Source organism: Athalia rosae, chromosome 2, assembly GCF_917208135.1.
Source record: "Athalia rosae chromosome 2, iyAthRosa1.1, whole genome shotgun sequence".
NCBI lineage: Eukaryota > Metazoa > Arthropoda > Insecta > Hymenoptera > Athaliidae > Athalia > Athalia rosae.
The window spans coordinates 4,134,274-4,154,894 of NC_064027.1; the positions used below are offsets into that span (position 1 = coordinate 4,134,274).

Sequence of the window (20,621 nt, forward strand, 5' to 3'; positions counted from 1 at the left end):
ATAACGTAATGGTTTCTTTGCGAGGAGTCTGAAGAAATAATTTAACTACGTGTTTTAAATGAATTTATAGAAAGGAAAATAAAATTGTTTTCCAAATTTAAAATAACCGAAAAAAATTTAGTGAATATTTATCGTGGCGGTATAGAACTAAGATCCGGAGGTACAGTCTGCGTGAGGGAGACACTTTGTTTGAATGACGTAATTGTATTGATCGCGGAAGAAGAGCCGAAAGTCGCGCATTCGCCATCTTGGACGAATTGTGGAAAAGAAGTTTGTGCTTCGTAGGCGATATTATTACTGAACTGTATCCGCGGCAATCCGCCAGTTAGTTAGTTTTAAAGGGATTCATATCCGTTTGTGAACTGTTTACCCATTTGGACGGACCAAGGTAAGTCCATAGTTTCATGATATGTTCCCTTCGGGAGGTCCTTTTTCTACGTGGATTCTGCGGGTTTTTTGGTTGTCTCTCGGCTTGGGACGGAACGGCCGGGTACCGTTACCTCGGCGTCTACGAGTTCGTCGTCCCCCCGCATAGTTGGAATATTGTGAAACAATAAAGGATCCGAAATATTGTCTGCTTTTACACACACGGTTAGATATTGTGTTGGCAAAACAAGATTTTGACATTAACGGGGGGGTTGGGTTGTCCCCTGTAGACATCGAAAATCTCATTTTCATACTCAGGTATTCCATTTTCGTTCAAACTTATTAAATATACGCTCACGGATCCCGTCCTCGTCATTTAATGGACGCCCCGAGTCCGATTTTTCAAATCTCGTTCGAACAAAGGTTCACCTTTTCATCCTTATATCGCGATTCATCATTGACCCGCAAAAATGTCAAGCCCAATTTTGACAGTTTTTTATCACTGAGTCACATCTATTCTCCATTCCATTTCGTGTCATTTCATCTTCACCTAACTGAGCTTTGTGCGTTTTTTTGTGTTTCAACAGGAGAGTTTTGAACTAAAGTTACATTAATCTAATAAAATATGTTTATAATTATTTTTTTTCAATTTTGAATATTTGTGTTTGACAACCCTCTATTCGAGTGTGGCAGATTAAGTCCAAAGTCACTATATTTTCCAGTCGTTTGAATAATTCAAAGCAGAGATCAATGGCATCTAATTATTGGATGACTCTCAATTTTTTTTCACCCAAAGTCTTATATGATTAAGTGTTCTTTTGTTTGTTTCATTCCATTTCCCATTAATCCATAAATATTATTATCACTTGTTCTTCCATCTGTTCAATCAGGTTACAAATGAATGCTCAAATGTTGATAATTACTCATTCTTGGATACACTTCCAATAGCAACAAACGAAGTATAATAATTGTTAATTTTCAGTCATGAAAAACATCAATCTGAAGCTGAAAGTCTCATAATTTTTATGTCTTGTTTTGTTGCTGCATCCCATTTTCATTGTGCCGGATCCAAAGCCATTGCATGCTCTATCATACAATTTGGTATGCCACCGTTCAGAATCCATTGTTGAACTCCCACCAAAGGGGCTACCTTGATTTATTTATCCTCGAGATATATGTTGTAGCTATTTGTTACACCAGTGCTCATTGGTATTGGAAATGTTCATCATCATCTATTAATTAGCAATCTGTTATTAATTAAATCAAAAAATTGAGTCAGATTTAGTTCTGATAAATTATTCACTTTGCGTTTTTGTCAAATTGACCTCTCTTTCGGTTTAAGATCATTTTACTTCAAATTGATCAACGAAAATTTAATAATGTTCTTAAATAATTACTGAAAAATTGCTAACTCGACACAAACAATAGCTCTAATTGACTCCTATCTGGGTCATGTAATCTGATTGTTTCATAAAGAGTAACCACTTTTTTCTTTTCAAAACAAAGAGAAAGTTAATATTAGTATGAGCCGATATGCATTCAGATTAAATAATTCTAAGAAATTAAACCTATGTATACATTCTGAAAACTGATTTGTGAAAACTAAAGGGATGTGTATAGCTATGGTACCAACCTCTAGTACCAACCATTGAAATTTTGAGCAACTCTGAAGTATTTTTATCATTCTGGTTGGAGGAGTATTTTTGTTTTGTTACAGATGAGCGTTTATGTAGTCTTCATAGGTCTTTGCCCTGTGTGTCTAGACCAATTGGGGCCATTTGAACTCTTTTTGATTGCATTACCGTTGACTAAGTCAACTAACATTATTATCAGATTCGAAATTGATATGCACCGTCATTGGAAACAGCGTTATCACAAATAATTGTGTTATTGGAATACAATGTTGCTAGCTACACATATTGTTTATACACTTGAAAATTGAGAATCCAGTTTAGTTATATTTCCAAACAGTGCAGTAGTCCTCTGTGTTAATATTTATGTATTTTTTCGAAATTCTTTAAGTTTTCACATTTATAGACTATGTTATTACCAATTATTTATTGGAACCTTATTCGATAGCAATTCGCTACAAAAGAAATCAAGTCATTTTGAGGTTATGGTAGTTTTAATGAACAACATAAGCCTTATTTGGATTTCCTCTCGTTATAGTGATTAGTCTCATCTAGAGAATAGATTAGGATTATACATCAATATTGATCGCTCCGTTTTTGTTGGACATTAGAACTTACCTGTGTATGCAGTTGTACATATGCCCACACCGATGACATATACCTATGTTCAATTAAGTATACATGGCTGACTCAATAACCTTGCACACACATACAAATGGAATATCAAGTTTAATTCTCTTCTTCTCATGTTATCCCAGTCATTTGCAACAGCAATACTGTTGCATAATGTGATATGAATGTACTTCAATCACTACTGGTAACTATGAAAATAGGTAAAAACAATATAACTTTTTGAAACTGATAACTCTATGGCGCTTATTCCAGACAAAGGGTTCGTTCGTTGGGTCTGAGTGGTACTAAATGGTTGCCTGCAGACAGCATGTCTACTCTGTCGGGGAATGTGTCGAAGGGGGAGAAAGGAAAATCCAAGTTTCAATCATTAGACATCAATAATTTGTACAGGACTAGTAGGGTAAGTTGATTAAAGTTATTTTTCATCATGCTATTCTTCAGTGCTGCAGTACAAGAGTAATATGACATATATGAGAGATTAATACTTGCTATGTTACTTATGCAAAGAGCACCTCGATGATTTTTGGTGTGATTTATGCGGTTTAACGTGTTGAATAATACGTAGGGAGAAGCTTTAGAGCAACATCAACAAAAGAACACAATACCACGCAAACATGGAATGCAGAGTTTGGGAAAGGTGCCTTCGGCACGGCGGCCACCTGCTAACTTGCCCAGTCTGAAAAGTGAGCATAGCGGCAGCGACCCAGCAGTCAGTCTTGTACCAAGCGGTGGCAGTGGTTGGGCCACTACCAAGGATCCTGCCACCCCAACTACTAACACCACTAGTAACGCCACTACTACACCCTCTACAAACACTGATACTAACACTGTGAGTATATCTTGGTCTACAACATATTAGTGTCATACTTCAGAAAATTGAATACAATTCAACTGTATCCGGATGAAAGAAAAGAAAAAAAAACGATGTGCTTATCGATATCTATTTCTTATTCTTGCATACATATTTTTAATGCCGATGTCTCGTTTGTTATGGCACTCTGCAAAGCTGTTGAGCAAATAACTATTCATTTTAAATATTTTTGTTATCAGAGTAATACACCTTCGACACAATGTGCAACGGGACCTGCTCTGGCTACGGTATCGCCACACCCACCACTGCCAGGACAGCAGAATATTTCACAGACAGGGCACTCCACTGCACAGTCATGGAGCGCAATGTTGAGCAGACCTGGAGATGTCGGTATGTATAATTTTGTGAATATTATAAGAATTAGTTAAGCAAAACTCAAATAGGTAGTAAGTGTTGGTGTAATATATCAATTTACACGTCAATTTTAGAAATATTCAAAACGGATTGAATAAAAAATTTTGCAAAGATTTGGGTCGTTATATTTTGATATAAGGGTATCTTCGTTAAATTTTGAGACAATCATTCGACTATAAGCGATTTCTAAAATTACAACAAGGTGATTGATGATGGGCACTGAACTATGTATGAAAAAAATGTTTATTGCGAAACAAAAAAACAAAAAATTCACAATGATACATAAAATTGAAAATAGATAAGCTTGAACATTGTTCTAACAAACAACATCTATGAGGTTATCAAGCTGCCGTATAAATTATGGGGTCAGGTAATACTTCAGGGTAGTTGGAATATAGATCATGTTTTCCTGTTGAGATTTCCTGTTTGTTGATGAAAATTTATAAATATTGATCATAGTGAGGGTTTTTCTGAACCATTTAAGTATATGCAACAGAAACAAGTTCAAATTTCAACTTTGAATATTGTCATAACTATACAATTTTGGAAACTATTCAAACATACATATCCTATTTAATTGTTATTGGTACATCTGAATTATGTATCACATTGCGGTCATGTTACTTCAATTGCAAGTAGAGTTTTGATGCCACGCTAGAGACGGTATTTTAGTGAAAAATTTAACTGTGGGTATCGATAAATCTTCACAGTGCAGTGCTATACAAAATATTGCTTTTCCTACCTTACAGTGTTATACCTTTATTAAACTGCTAGTTATAGATAGCGATCCAGATGCCACCTTGGATTTGTCCATTAATCAATTCATTCTGACACTTTCATTAAGCATGTTCAGACGATTCTTTACAATCATGTAATTAAAAATTAACAGTAATTAGGCATGTATCATTCCTAAGTCGGTGTTAGTAAGTGATAAAAAGTGATTTAGTAAATAAAATTGGGTCCTGTCGGTTGGGTGGTGCAATTAATCAATAGGTGGGCCCGTCGTGGCAGGAATCGTTGGTTACGCAGGGCTCGTGGGGGGTGGGAAAGGGGGAAGAGGTGCCCTTGGATTGAGCTTCCTCGCCCACCAGTCCCCACAGTTCCAACACGAGTTCCCCAGCCTCAGTGGCCAGCCATCTATCTCCAATCAGAGTCAGACTCAACAGTATTCGACAACGCCGAACGCAAATCCTACTGCGATATCGGTTGCTGCTCAACAACAGTCGTTGCTGCCACAGCAGTCCCTTTCCCACAGCCACTCAGGTGGGGCACTGCTTGCCAGTAGCTGCTAATGTTCAAATCATCCCCAGTAGTATTTCTTTTTTTGTTAGTTTCCAAGTCCCATAGTTTAGAATACATGAGAAATATTGAGATACGTTATAGCATTTTTTTCACATTCTGCGTTTTATCTTTAACACTCTCATAGAACTGTGATATAGATCTCTAAGTTGATATCCAGTCTCTTGCTTTCAACTCCATAAAGGCTGCAGTGATCACAACATTATCAAACTTGTTATTTACACGTCATGTGATAGTTGACAACAGTCATTAGTAAAATGGAGGTTCTGTATCCAATCTACCCACTGAGTTCTTCATTATCAATCATAGCTTGATTCAATATCGATTGCTTATTAAACTACTCTGATTATACGTTTCTCATCTCATAATCTTGCGATTTTGTTTCACTAACTTTTATCTAGATGTTATTGATGCGTACAATTACTGTTGCATACATCTTAGTACACGTTCCTCATAAAATGTACTCATAGGCACTTGTAAAACGCGTAAGTCACTGATATGTGTATACTTGATGATAAATGTCGCAAAATGAAAGTGTGCTACTGTTCGATTTTAGAAAAATATGATTCTTTCATTGAATTCCTGAACAGACTCGTGGAACCTCTAATTAATAGAATTTTTTTATTCCATCGGCTCATGCCTCTAGTTGCGCATTCAGAAAAAAGCCAAAGACATTTAAAAAAAATTTCTGATATTTATTACAGCACATGCATACACATATAATCTGCATTCCTAGAAGAAATTCAGTTATTTTAATAGTACTTATTCCTTTTTCCCAATTCTAGTTGTAGCATGAGTAGCATAGCCCTTAGAAGAGTTTCTTTATATTGGGTTTGTTGAACTTGACAGAACTATGAAGCTAATAATATACTATATGATTAATTACTTTGAAACGGAAAGTATCATTGTGGAACATTTCTTTATTTCTTTCGTATTTGAAAAAGTTGCTATTTTTTGTCCAACCTTTTATCCACATGTATTTCAATTTTAGTTTGCTATTTTTTCATGAACAAAACCTTGTTGTGTAAACTTAAACTTTTACAATTAATCAACATAATATCTTTCAATGTATATAATTAGGCGATGGCACAACAGGACCCCAGCAGCAACAACAATCTCAGCAGAACAGGGAGCTAAATGCCCAGTATGGTCCAGGACCCAGTCTACGTCCCCAAAGTAAGTCTCAATATGTTCGCCGTGATGTGTCAGTTACTCGAAGTTATTCATTTTTTTGTACATCGTGTTTGGCTTGTCAGTTTGTGAAATTTTATGACCAAACAAAAAGCTGTACAAAGAAATTTTTATTGGGTTTATGTACTTTTTTTATTCATTATCGCAAGATTATCTTACAGAAATGGTAATAACATGTTGATATCTCGTAGCGGAAGGCAGTTGGCTTCAAGGTGGAAGTCGCACAGCAAGCGGAGTTGGAGCAGCGGCAACTGGGCCAGGAAATGGGAGTACTCCGGGGGCCCAGGTCCCCCCACATATTGGCATAGGAGGACTACCGGGACATGCAGAAGGACCCGCCGGCGGGCGGTCCAACTTGGGCCAATCGCTAACCATGGGCATGGCCCAGGCAGGCCCTAATGGTCCTCCAAGCGGGCAAGGGGCTGTTAACCCTGGTACCCACCCAGTTCCTCCAAACATGCATAACTATCAAGTACTGATTGATCCTTTTGTAAGTATTCATTAATTAGTCTTCTAAGTCCTGAATAATTAACTTCATTTTGAGATTGAGTATTTTATTACCATCTCGAACGAAGTTGGGTTACCTCAAGACATGAGTTGATGCTCGCCATTACAGATGTATAGAGGCAGCTACCCTGGAGGATTCCCCACGCAATTCCCACAAAATATGGGGGCTTGTGGCCCTCGACCTCGATTCAACTACCCTCAAGGACGGTTCCCGCCTCCACCGCGCCAGCAAGAGCGTGAACGTCCTCCCGTACCAGCAGATGAGGAAATAATCACCCGACCTATCATAAAAGAGGAAGATTTGACCAGGATGGATGATATTTCACGTGATGCTGGATGGGCTGCCCATGACGATATTGATTACAACCAAAAACTGGCTTTCAGTGATGATGAGCTAGAGCAAGAACAACATAAAAAAGATGACAAAAAGGACTTCAAAGATGACAAGCGCGAAGAAAGTCAACCTGAAGAAAAAGAGAAGCCAAGAGATAGGGAAAGGGAGCCCAGGGACAATCGTGAACTACCACAGCCACAATCACAGTCACAATCACAGTCCCAGTCCCAGTCCCAGTCCCAATCACAGACACAGTCACAGCCACATCGATCATGGAATCAAGGAACTCAACCACTGTCTCGTGATTTTCGTGGAACGAATGGCCCCGTTAACTATCCTCCGCAGCAGCAAATGCGTACTCCTCATCCTCTTCGAGGTATGACAAAATTATGTGTGTTCAAATTGAACAACTTTCGTAGTGTGTGTGAATAGAATTTGAGAGTTTGATTTCAAATTTAATCATGTAATTTTCCGGGATGTCCTACTTATTTATTCGCAGGTGTTGAGGAGGAAGAAATATGGAATCAGAGACGAAGGGAACAAGGGGAAAAGGTAGCTTCGACAGTAGAGCGGGCTCGCCAGCGTAAGGAAGAAGAAGAAAGAAGATTCCAAGAATCGACTAAACAAGCCGCAGCTAAGAAACTGCAAGACTTGGAACAAAAAATAAAGGAAAAGCACGTGAAACAAAAAGATGATGATTCCGGATCTTCTTCCGAACCTAAATCTTTGATCAGTATACCTTCAGCAATTATCCCAGTTCCCGATTGGGAAAGAGATAGGGAGAATCGGGAAAGCCGTGAGCGGGATAGGTCTCGTACCTCTTCCGAAGGTAAAGACGAGAAACCTGTGAGTCGGGAATCTCGCGAAAGCCGCGATAGTCGAGGCACTCGGGATACCCGAGATAATCGGGACACTCGCGATACTCGTGATACTCGTGATACTCGCGATACTCGCGATACTCGTGATGCTCGCGATACTCGTGATGCTCGCGATACTCGTGATACTCGCGATATTCGCGACAGTCGTGATCAGACTGTGTCCGAGTTTAGACAAATCATCCAAATTGAGCGGCCAAGTTTTATGAGGCAACAAGATATGTCACGTAATGAACGGGACCGCGATCGTGATCAACGAGAAATAAGGGATAGAGAACAGCTATCATATTCTACACAGTTCCAGAACAATTTGCCTCCAAGGTTCCAGAAGCAGCAGGCTGAAAGAACTATTGTGGCATACAACAGGATTTCTCCAAACGCTGAGAGACCAAATGCTCAATCAGTACCTTTCTCTCAACAATATGATCCTAGCAGATGGGTACACAGCAGTCACCCTAATATGCCAAGTATGTTTCACGGCTTTTTTTTCATGTTGATTCGAGTCTGATATTATTTACTGAATTTCATGACATCATTTTTCGATTGAAGTGTTTAACCAGACTTTATTTTTTTACGTGATTTTCAACAAATGCTACATGAATTTTCCCAAACGAGTGCAGTTGTGCAATTCTTAAATGTTATTTACAGACAGTGTCAAGAAGCAATCTCATTCCATGCCACTACCACCCCAACGTAGAAATCGCACTGATTCTGAATTGTCTGGTCCCATTGAGGACGAAAGGCCACCGTCAAGGGATCACCGTGGTCTGTCAAGAGATGACCGTTATCGGCATTCGTCACACAGACCATATGATGGTCGTAAACCATCCACTGGCAGTTATTACGATGATCATTCACGCTACAGAGAATATGAATATGAGGAAAGACATTCTCGTGATTCATGGGAGCGTGATAGGCACTATGACGACAGGGACAGAGATAATCGAGACAGGGAGAAGAAAGAATATGACAATTATCCCAAGGTAAGAAGCATCTAGCTAGCAATACGCGTGTGTGTATCAATTTCACCAGAAATCGCTTGATAATGAACTTATTTTTGGTCTCCGAAGGAGTCGTTATTAGTGAAACTAAGAGTTCGTATTCAGTTATGGTACGATATTTCTCCTGAAATACGCATTGCATGGAACTCTACTAGTTTCACTGCAAATTTGTATATTCCAAATTCAGGTAAACAAAAGCTCTACCACACACAGCTTGTTAATGCAATATTGCTTTCAAGTTTCAACATGGTAGAACAACTATTAATAGAGGATAATTTCGTGACTGATGTTACGTGTCCATGAAACGTAAATTTTGTTGTCACTATCATCATTTCTCATCAGATCTGCGTACAGGAATTCCGGGATTAAATTGTTCTTTATATTCACATGGAGCTATTGTTGGTTTGTCAGCAGAGTTCAGTACCACAAGAACCGTTCGATGACCGCGAAGCTCCGAGGGAACGTTCAGAAAATCCTGAGTGGCGAGATGATCGACGCGACATACACGACCGATTGCCACAAGAAAGGCAATCTTCTGATAATCGCCGTGATCCTCCTAGAGATGATCATATTGAACGTAATGAGCGCCCCCAAAGACCGGATTCTCGAGATAGCCGTGCATCTCGCGACTCTAGGACTTCCTTGCGCGATGATGAAATGCATAAATCACGAGATTGTGGATCTTGGGTTAATGACATTTCCGACTATGAAGAGAAAAAACGAGACTCGTACCGCGACGATAACAGGGATCGTAGACAGCCACCTGGTCCTGTAACCAGGGAGAAAATTGAAGCTGATGAGTTGAAAGGTGAAAAACGCAGTTTAATACAGCTGAAACGTTCCGGATCTGAATTGGATAGAAAGGATAGCAGCAAAGATAGTCCCACCGAAGTTAAAAAAGAACTTGATGCATGGAATAGAAAACCAGAGCGTAGTTCAGAAAACATTAGAATCAACGAACGAGGTGATAATTCACCAAAAGCATGGGCTGATGCAGTTTCTCCAACATTTGAAATGGAGAATGAAAAGCCATTGCTCGAGCCGATGAAAGATAATAAGGAAATAGATGAAATGAAACAAAGTATGGAGAAACTAAGTGTTGATAGTAAAAGAGAAGAGATAAATGTAGAAGTTAAAGATGATTTGAAAGATGAAAAACGGGATAAAAATGTCCGCACTAGAACGAATAGTGGCAGTTCCAGGGGTCGCGAATCTGGACGCAGTACTAGACAATGGGGAGGCTATAGCGTTTATACCCGAGGCTGGCGTGGTTCAGATCAGCGGGGCAATAGGCGTGGTGGATCGAGGTCTTTGGGTAGGCCAGGTTCTGCAAGAAGTGGTTCTTACGGTCATACAGACTCAGAACTTAGCGGGGATGAAATCTCTGGGTCAACTGAATCTGGAAAAGAGGAAAGAAGACCTGCTCGCTCGCCTAAGCCTTCTCAGAAGTTAGAAAAAGAAGATCGTAATCGCGAAGTCTCACGCCGCGAAGACAAACGAAGCGATTATCCCCAGACTCGCAGCGAAAAACGAGGGTATGAGAGCAGGTCTAGTCGAGAGGGGTTTGCACCATGTGGAGAACCATCCAAACGAGGTCGGGGGGGGTTTCGAAATCGGGGCGCTATCACAGGTGGGCGCCCCAAGACTTATGGGCCACCGCCGAGCAAAAGCCCTTTTTCAACTGAACGAAGCGCCGATGATAAAGAATCTGGACAAGCAAAACCCTCCACTCCCACTCCAGAAAGTGACATGCCAGCCTCCAATGTTCAATCAGAGTCAACCGAAGATAAGGTTATTGCCAAGCAACAAGCCTTGACGGCTGGCATTACCGGAAGACATACCAAATCTCCGAGTCAGCTGAGCCAGCAGCAGGGTAATAACAAGCAAGATTCTATGCAAATGCAGAATCAAAATACAACTTCACAAAGATCGCAAAGCAGAAAGGATGATGGAAGGACTAAAAGGAATCACAGCGGTAGTAGGCGGACCCACGTAAGTTTCGAGAGGATCTCTATGGGCAATGATATGTATATTAAAATACCATAGTTACGATCGTAGTAGATGTAAGAAATATCTTCTTTTTTTATATATAATACATGCGAAGAGTGTAAATTTATTTTGTAATGTACAAGTTTAATATCGAATATTATTGTGAATCATCTGTTTAGCTACTTTTTTTTTACTAACCGGGATAAAAATGAAATAATACGTATCTAAAACTGAACAACTAAAGCAGAACGGAATATTCAATGTTGGAAGAAACCGCTGTATTACTTACATTCATGTTTAATAAGACAGTTATTTATATTCAAAACTATTTATTCTTGTACCTACCTCGCACGGGCTGAGACTTACTACATTACTTTATGCCAATAGGTTAGGGAACATCGCGACGGACGTTTCCGTGGCAATTCTAGCAGTAATGTTGCCAAGCAAAATTCATCTGACGTTGGAAATGATGACTGGGAGACTACTTCGGATAATAGTGAGGAACACATCGAAGATCGTAAAGAATCCCGAAATGCCCGTAACAAGCCGTTTTCAAGTCGAGGAAATCAGAGCTCTCATCAGAATCTATTGGGCAATAATCAACATTCTCGTAGAAATGATCAGCCAATAAACAACAGAGAACAGAGGGAGAGAAACTCAGCCAAACCAGCAAATACTTCATCTCGAGCTCCCGGAGCTGAAAAACGCAATGCACAGAATGCATCGTATAACAATCAACGCAATCATTCTGGATCTATACCACCATTGATGCAAAATACTCAAACACAAAATGGGAGGCCTAGAAGTCAGGGATCTGCTAACAGTGGTCCCACTTCTGGAAAGTCAATTAACAAAGAGAGTACAGTTAATCGTGTCGATGAAATCAAACTGAATGATCCGAATCTAATAAATCAAGCTTTGAACGACATAAGTAAGAAATTTGTGACAAAAGAAAAGAAAGTCCTTGATGGTGATTCGGAGATGAACAATTATTCTGGTGGTGGTGATGATGGAGCAAACAGTAATGAAGATAAAGTGGATGCTGACGGATTTCAAGAAGTCAGGTCAAAAAAGAATGTCAAGGAATCAAGGCATAGCCAAAAGGAAGAATCAAAACCAATAAGACGAGAAAAAGAGAAAGAAGGGGGACGAGATAGAGATCGTTCCAAATCTAAATCTAACGGCCCTCAGCCCACTCCACAGCAAATTCAAAATATTCCACCCTTGTTAGGTCAACCGATTCCTCAACCTGCTAACTTGCCGCAAAAGCAATTCGACAGGGACAGAAATGTTAATCGACAGACTCTGGCTCCTCGATTCATAAAACAACGTTTGGCTAAGCAACAACAGCAAATGGGAATCAATGAAGTCAATGACCCAAGCAAAGTTAATTCAAATAACATCTACTCAATGAAAGACTCTGCTGCTGGTCCAGCTCCACCGCCGTCAGTTAATGCGTGGGATACACCCTTCACTAGCCAAATAAGATCTAATTCACCATCTTCCGTTCCTGCAGATATACAGCTCATGTCAGGCCTAACTGGTCAAAATGATCACAATCACGAAACTAGTGACCAAGTGAATTCTCGAGGTAGTAGCCAAAGGAATTCACCCAGTGCAGAAAAGACTATTAAGATGACTAAAGAAATAATGGCTGAGAAAAATGTATCTGATGGCACATCACCTCCTGTCCAAACATTAATATTCGAAAATACAAACTATTCAAAAACTACCAAATCTGGATCGTCAGATATGGCAATGAAATCGAAGTTTTCAAATCACATTAAAACCCAGCCACGAGTAGATAAACGTGGAGATATGGATGAAGATAATCAATTGCAACAGCATCAGCAACAAGCCTTGTCTGCTGCATTTTCTAACAAATCTAACGAACTTATGAAAGAAAAAACACAAGAACCAATTCAGATGCCATTATCTTTCAGCAAAAATGAAGACAATGCAGATATGAAATTAGACTTTACTTTTGACTCTGAATTATCCCAACTCACTGAAGATGCCAAAACCAAATCCTTGGGAATGCCTAGGTCGATTCATGTGACTGGGGGTCAAAGCACTATTTTGCCATCGACTGCAGATCTCAATCTCAAAATAGCTTCGGTGAAAAAAGTCTGGGAAACTGCACCTCCAATGCCTACAGTGGTCGAACATGAAGATGGAAATGTTGTTACTACCGGCAACAGTTACCCTCAACCTTTTGAGAGCAACGACGTCGATGACAGCTACAGCCCCCATCAACAATACAATCAGAACAATATGAAGAATGAAATTGCAACTTCTACAAACGTATGCAAGGTGAGTTTCTTATTACATGATAATGGTTTAGTAAATTAGTGGAGGAAATCACGTTGTACATTTGGTTGAATGATCCTATTTTTTTTACAAATTTGTCTGTCTTGTATCATTTGACTATCACATCCTTTGTGTTGCACAAAGAGACAAAGAGACTAACTCTTTGCAGAATTTTCATTTTAATAGACAAAGTACATTCCCTTACACAATTCGTGAATTTTTCGATTTTCAAGAATAAAGAAATGAGAGGTAATTTAGTTGTAGGTATAACAGATGCATACGTAAATTTACATATATATAGTGAAATATAAGTCCCCTGTGGGAAGATGCTGACTCTTTGCCTGATGCGCAGCTGGTTCCCCCGCAGGTGAAGCCGCAGCAACAGTCTGCCGGAAATACTGGAGCTCAACCTGGCTCAACGGTTCCTGGACCCAGTCCAATTGGACCAGGCCAAAGTCCAATCGGTCACCCTTCAGCTGGCCTACAAGGGCCACTAAGTCCTCCCCCATTCAACTCAACTGGGCAACCATCCCACATAAATTATCAAGTAAGTTGTACGGTTTCGCAAAAATTATAAGTATTAGCAGGAATCCGAGAATTTTCAAATTACTTGTCATAACGATGTCATGCTTTTTATATACACTGTCACATACGATACCGCATGACATAGCTAAATATTTGATTCAATGAACATTATTGTTAACTGTATTAATTTATTTATTCGTTTTTTCCTAGGAATTTCCCCAGTATCCAGGATCTCAAGCTGCGCAATATGGTGGTATGTCTGGTATACCGTCTCCGTCTCCACCGGCTGTCTTATTCAACACTGGATCAGGTCAATTACCTGCACAGGCTGGTGGATTATATGGAGCTTTCCAACTGGATCAAAGTCGGTCTCCTTTTACTCAGTATCCACCTTATGCTCAGTCGTTGCAGAGCTCTTTCAATCAACAGAACGTGTACTTGCCACAACCACCACCACCACCGCATGCACCAAGTGCCACACCAGACATATATCAGAACAACTTGTCTCAGTACAGAATTGTAAGTACAATATTTTGTATGTTGTATTCGATATAAAATCTGAAAACACGTTGATAATTATCTTTGTTGCTCTGATGAGTGATAATTTGCTGCTGACTAACCAATTGTATGTAACTAAGATATATTTGACAACGTCAATATTTTGTATCTCAACCTTCAATGTTAAAAGAAGAGGGTAGTAAGTTTATTCTACTATGTTGCAGACACCTGCCGCGGCTCCACCATTTGGTCAAAATCAGCAGCTGAGCAATAATCCGAATACAGTCTTGATAAGCTCCTCCTCAAATTCTCTCATGTCTTCTAGTGTAAAGCCATCTACTCAACCAATTGGCGCTATAGGGACCAAAGCTCCACATTTTCAAGCTCCGTCTGCTCCACAGCCGAATCAGGTGAGTTGTGATACTATTTGAATATGAATAGCCATAACAGTTAGATTGTGATAAATGTCTGCACCATCAATCACATATGCATGTTCACTAATTAATGTTGAATATTTAAAATTGTAAATATTCTGTTCACAGTTGGCCTACATCCATACCGCATATGATCCGAACCAGGTTATAGGTGTGAGTGGTAGCTATATGAGTAACTCACAATTGGTGCAGCGACCTGGACCAACTGTTCAACCGCCTGCCAACAGTTACTACAGCGCTACCTCCGCCGGTAAACCTAACACGCTTCTGTGTAAGCTTGACTGGCCTTATTCCTTACATAGCATATTTTAATCATTTCCGTACTTTTAACAATCGCTTCTCATTTCAACATTGACATTTATTTGGAAAGTAAAACCGTGATTGCTCTCAATGGAATACCAGAATATAATCTGCTGATGCTGTAATAGATATTTACCTAAACTTCATTCCATTCGTCATTTCCATTTGCCAATTTTTTTTGTTTTTTTCCTATTAAAAGTCTTATGTAATGCTACATTTTGGTTTAGCCTGCTAACCCCTAGTCAGAATGTTTCGATTTCCTTGTTCTTTTTTTTTTTTTTTTTTTTTTTTTTTTTTTTTTGTTTCATTCAAATGACACAACTCTGGGTTTAATGTGAAATGAATGAATGGAGAGTTTAAACAGTCAACTAATTATTACTGACCGGGATTTGTTTAATCACACAATACCTAATTCTTACCCAATATAACACATTTAACGTTGATGTCTTTCACATATATCCTGCAAATGTAGTTTTGTCTGCCTGTAGATCTCTGCACTTCCTAACCGCAGTTTGTAGAAATCAAGAATTGTCTATGATAATCATTCTTCTGATTCGAGCAAATATCGAAGCCATCTATGATGTTCAAAATTATTTTCAGATGTTTTTCCTGGTTCCCAACCTGGTTATTATCAACCAGGTGGAGCAGGACAACAAACTGGGGCTCCTTACGGTCTGCAGGGGTTTGGCCAGCATAGTCAGAGTCTTGCAACTGGTAGTGCCACACCAGTTGGGCTCCAGAACTTTAGCTCTCAGTTTCTCTCTGGAACTGGACTACAAATGGCTGCTCAACAGTATAGAAATCCTTCAGGAGGCTTACCAGGCCCAGGTAATGCAGCTGCTACATTTCTTGGGAAACACCAGCAACAGGAACAATCCAGACAACTAAAGAGCCCATCGGGTAATCAGCAAGATGTTCTGTCCTCTGTATTCAGCTCTAGTGAGTTTTATTGGAAAACCAATCGTTTCTAGATGATTAAAAACAAACTTACTGAATTAAAACAAATTTGGAATAATAGCACTATGTATATTGATTCTTTTAATATTTCAGCTTCTCAAATTCCATCACCAAAATCACGAAACTGCAAGCCACAAACGCAAACGCAACAGCCTCAACCAAGCCCAACGCAAATTCATAAGTACCCGCCATATCAGGGCGTCACTCAGTCTGGTCTGGTAAGCGGCTACAATAACTATGTATGTACCATTCAATACTTTATTTATCTTTAGTAGCTATTATATCCAAGCTCTCCTCCTCATATCCCTCCATTTATCTAGTTTTATCCAGCTCATGCTCGATTTTATGTCAAATTGTTATTGAAATATATGGTATTCGTAACAATCTTCGATACCAACTATACTATGAAGGTGTTGTGCGATATTTGTATAGATTATTTGGCGTAATATTCAAAGCAGACCTGCTTTGCAAACCAATTGCATCCTTTATTCTTTTATTTGAATAAGCTAATCAGTATCTGCAGGCCCACAACTGCTCGATTATTAAAAATACAAGCTAATCTCTATGAGGCAAAATACTTCACCAAAATTATTTCAATAAGCCTTATGTAAGTATTCTAGGAGTTGATCACGTTTGAATGATTCTCGGTTTCCGTTTATATTCCGTTCCAATAACCTTATATTAAGAAATACCTATTGGTTTTATACTAACTTTTGTTTTGGGGATATAAAGGTGTTACAACAGAATGTGCGTGGAATGGGTATGCCTCCACCACGCCCAGGAATACAACCGTCTCAGCAACGTTATCCAGCACCAATACAAAGGCCAGCTCCCTTTCCTCCTGGCCCAAATCAGAATCCAACTCAACAACAACAAAATTGTATGCCTACTCAACAGCAACAACAAGCGCAAATAAATCGGCACAGACCAAATATGCATCAACAGCAACAGCAACAACATCAACAACAACAGCAGCAGCAGCAGCAGCAGCAGCAGCAGCAGCAGCAGCAGCAGCAGCAGCAGCAGCAGCAACAACAACAGCAACAACAGCAACAGCAGCAACAACAACAGCAGCAACAACGCAATATCAAGATGCAACAACAATACTATGCTAATCAAGGTTTGTTATTTTCCTTTTTCTAAATACCCTCAAAGAAGAGCAACATTTTCAAATTTGTTGCTCTTTCATTGAGACTTTCACGGGATATGGTAAGTTTGAAGTAACGTAGTTACTCTTGAGAATTGTAGGTTCAATTTGTTTCAGGCAATGTGAAAATGGATTCTAATGACAAACAAGATTCGCACAATGATAAGATGTCAGAAGGCAGTAACGGTACTCAAGCCGGAAGTAACAAATCAAATATGAACCAGCAAGACGGTGAGAGCAAAGAAGAAGTTAATCAACAAAACGAGTAATTTAATGAAGTATGCTAACTCGACGCTTATTTTAATTATTCCCAACCGTGAATCGAAACTGTATTTTTTAAGATCGGTATGCACAGAATAAAAGTTGAACTCGAATATAACGATAAAAATGTCGATTCACATAGCCCTGGATGTGACGAAAGATAAAGTATAAAAGTATGATCGATTTATAACTTTCAGTTGACTGCGTGCGTCCGTTATAGGTCGTCACAAAAGCAAAACATTCTCGAAATTCATTTTTGAGACTAGGTGGAACTTAACCAAAATGAAAACTGGTAGATGTTTTCACTGAAAAAGTATTCAAACAATACTTGTTCACCAATTTATACAACGTAAGAATGAGGCTAATTTTTCGTAAAATTTTATATTTCATATACCATACATTGATTCCAAATATCCGAAAAAGTTGACGATCAAATCTATAGAATTATACCACTAATCGATATTAGTAAAGAGATAATAACGGAAACACCTCGGCATCAAGTGTTATCGCGGCGATTAAATAATCTCATTACGCGCGAGATAAATGCATTTAAAACGTAGAAAAACGTAATAGGGTAGCGTTTTTTCGATAAGACGTTCTGACTGAACTATTCTGCTATCTGTAACTTCTATGAAAATAAACATTTGTTTATTAAAAATATTGCATGACCAAGTGCAAAGCGTAATAATGCCGGTTTGTGTATATTAATTTGATGCAAATCGAGGCATTTACACCCCACAGATAGTTCAAGTCTGTGCTTTCACGTACGGAAAACAATAATTAAACGTTATCCTTTTTAGAACCATGTGCGATTTCATTGCCTTGTAAGACTTGGATATGCAATTCATCATTCAAACAACAGACAATTAGTAATACAGGGCTATGATGAGCATATAAATGGACCGGATGTTAACGTTATCGTACAAATCAGTGAAACTTTACCGGCGGGGAGGGGGGAAAGCACTTGGTATAACGTAGGACATCCTCGATGAGCCGATCGCATGTCTGCACAAGCTGACAAAGGTTGAAAGGATTTAGCTCACGTTCATGCCTTCAACCCCCTAATCCTCTCTTATTGGATTATACACACAATTTCTGCTACACTGCAAAAACACGCGAGTCGTGAGTAAATTGTGTATGTATGCTTTTGTTGCAGTTCGTTGGTAACGATAAAGATAAATCTAAAATAAACGCTAGTAATTACAGAATGTCTCCGTCATTGCGGATTTATTGAAGTAACATTAGATGCAATGTCTTGGATTGAACTGCGAGGCAATGCAAGATTTGATAAAAGTTGTGTACGGATTGACAAACATATTGAAAAGAAAAAAAAAATTCAACTACTGCCAGTTGTGTCGATAACAACCAGAACTTTTTTGTGTACTTCATAATTGTGAAAACTCAAATAATATAGTTTGATGTGTCGAGTAATTACCTATTAAAGTAATATAATGTAATTACTTATTCTTAGCCTTGATATGTCTTTCTATAACTTGATGATTCTCGAAATATGATGAATTGTAAACAAAACACGCTGTGTTAAGTGTGTCTTACTGTGCCACTGCACAAAATATATCGGCGTGTTTCAGAATGATACGGAATGATAATATTTTAGGGAAAATGTTGTTGGCGTTCAATGAAGCTAGTAAAGGTTCTTTCTCATACTATATTATTATTATTATTATCATTATTATTATTATTATTATTATTAGTTATTATTAGTTATTAATTATTATAATTATCATCATCATCATTGATTTTTTTCTTAAATTTATTATACTATTGCACGTGTACACTCGGCGGATGAGGAGAAAAAAAAATCAGCTAAGGGAAAGAGCTATCTTCAGCATAGTAAACTTTAGCCATTTACTACGGATATGACCGTCTGTTCAAACACACTTGATGCTTACATGTGAAGTGGTACTACTTGAATTGTGTCCAAGGCGCTACGGGATGGTGCAGGGGTTTGTCATTGAATTGTGCCTATATGGCTGTATCACAACGGTTCGCCACGCTAATTGTGTTATCTCTTAATGATCTGATGACTCAATACGAATTCGAAGGGGTTGCAAGATAAATGAAATGATCTTTGGACAGATTGCACTCGATTGTTGATAGTCAGAAATCCGCGAGCAAGGAGTTAGTATTATGTCTGGCTTTGAGATTGTTTAAAGGTGAAAAAATTATAAACGTAAATGAATTGAAGAAAGGATGTTATATTATTATACGACTGACAATACGTGACCTGTAGATATTGTGTTTTTATTTCAAAGACTGAACGTACGTCTATCTTTATGTGTGTATTGCGATTATGAAAGTGTTGGCTATTGATGGGATCTCATGATTTTTAGTGGCATAGCAAATTTTAACGAGGGAAACATGTTTTTATTATCAACGGACCCCCGAGCTTCCCCAAAGCGTCTGTACTTTTATCTATTTGTAGTTAGTGACATGACAACAGTAATTTATATATTTACCCACTTAATAATAATAAAGTAACTAAAAGCAAAACACTATAATTAATTTGTAGAGCTAGTAACAAAAAAATTGTACATGAACGTCGTTGCTAACGATACTTTAGGTGAAAATAAAGCAAATCTCCAAACAAAAACTGTTGAATGCATATGTCAATATTTTAATACACGATTCTATGAATTCACTGCACGGTTCGAATCTACACCTGCTAATATTTAACGAATTAACGTTTTGGAACAGTGAATTCGAAAAGATGTATTCTGACAAAATATATTTTGTGCATGGGTATATACAATTGACTGGTTTCCTTTTACTCTAAATCTACAATGTGTTCAAATAAGTGGTACGTCTTATCACAATATCCGTATTTAGTGGGCCAAAGTTTGCAATTTTTTGCGTCATTGAGTTTGCTAAAGCATGGTTATTTTTTGCTCACTTGAAACTTCAATTCCAATGGCTTTTTACCTTATATTTCACATCAATCGAATCACGTGGATAACTGGGTTGGCAGGTACAATAATCACATACCGCTACTGTACACGGATCTTTAAATTTGAACTAACGATTATTATTATCATTATTATTATTATTCCTTCTATATTTAATTATAATATGCGTAAAAACGTAGATTAATATCGTACAATATATTACTATTAAGAACGA

At 38.5% G+C, this 20,621-nt stretch overlaps 1 protein-coding gene across 12 annotated transcripts; it reads left to right on the plus strand.

Annotated features, from left to right (window-relative positions):
• Positions 1-247: 247 nt before the first annotated feature.
• LOC105692310 (protein PRRC2C) lies at positions 248-17,610 on the plus strand. Of its 12 annotated transcripts, none has more exons than XM_048650232.1 (20): positions 248-388; positions 2,883-3,030; positions 3,196-3,459; positions 3,681-3,831; positions 4,849-5,118; positions 6,235-6,330; positions 6,537-6,835; positions 6,962-7,562; positions 7,686-8,528; positions 8,710-9,044; positions 9,474-11,054; positions 11,439-13,364; positions 13,714-13,908; positions 14,097-14,405; positions 14,609-14,794; positions 14,927-15,089; positions 15,719-16,057; positions 16,169-16,314; positions 16,808-17,195; positions 17,324-17,610. In XM_048650232.1, the coding sequence occupies exons 2-20, from the start codon at positions 2,938-2,940 to the stop codon at positions 17,359-17,361; spliced, it is 8,223 nt and encodes a 2,740-aa protein (XP_048506189.1). In that variant the 5' UTR covers positions 248-388; positions 2,883-2,937; the 3' UTR covers positions 17,362-17,610. The 12 variants fall into 12 exon arrangements, with proteins under 12 accessions (XP_048506189.1, XP_048506179.1, XP_048506185.1 ...); XM_048650222.1 differs by having other exon boundaries at positions 17,340-17,610; XM_048650228.1 differs by having other exon boundaries at positions 16,169-16,293; positions 17,340-17,610.
• The last annotated feature ends 3,011 nt before the right edge of the window (positions 17,611-20,621 follow it).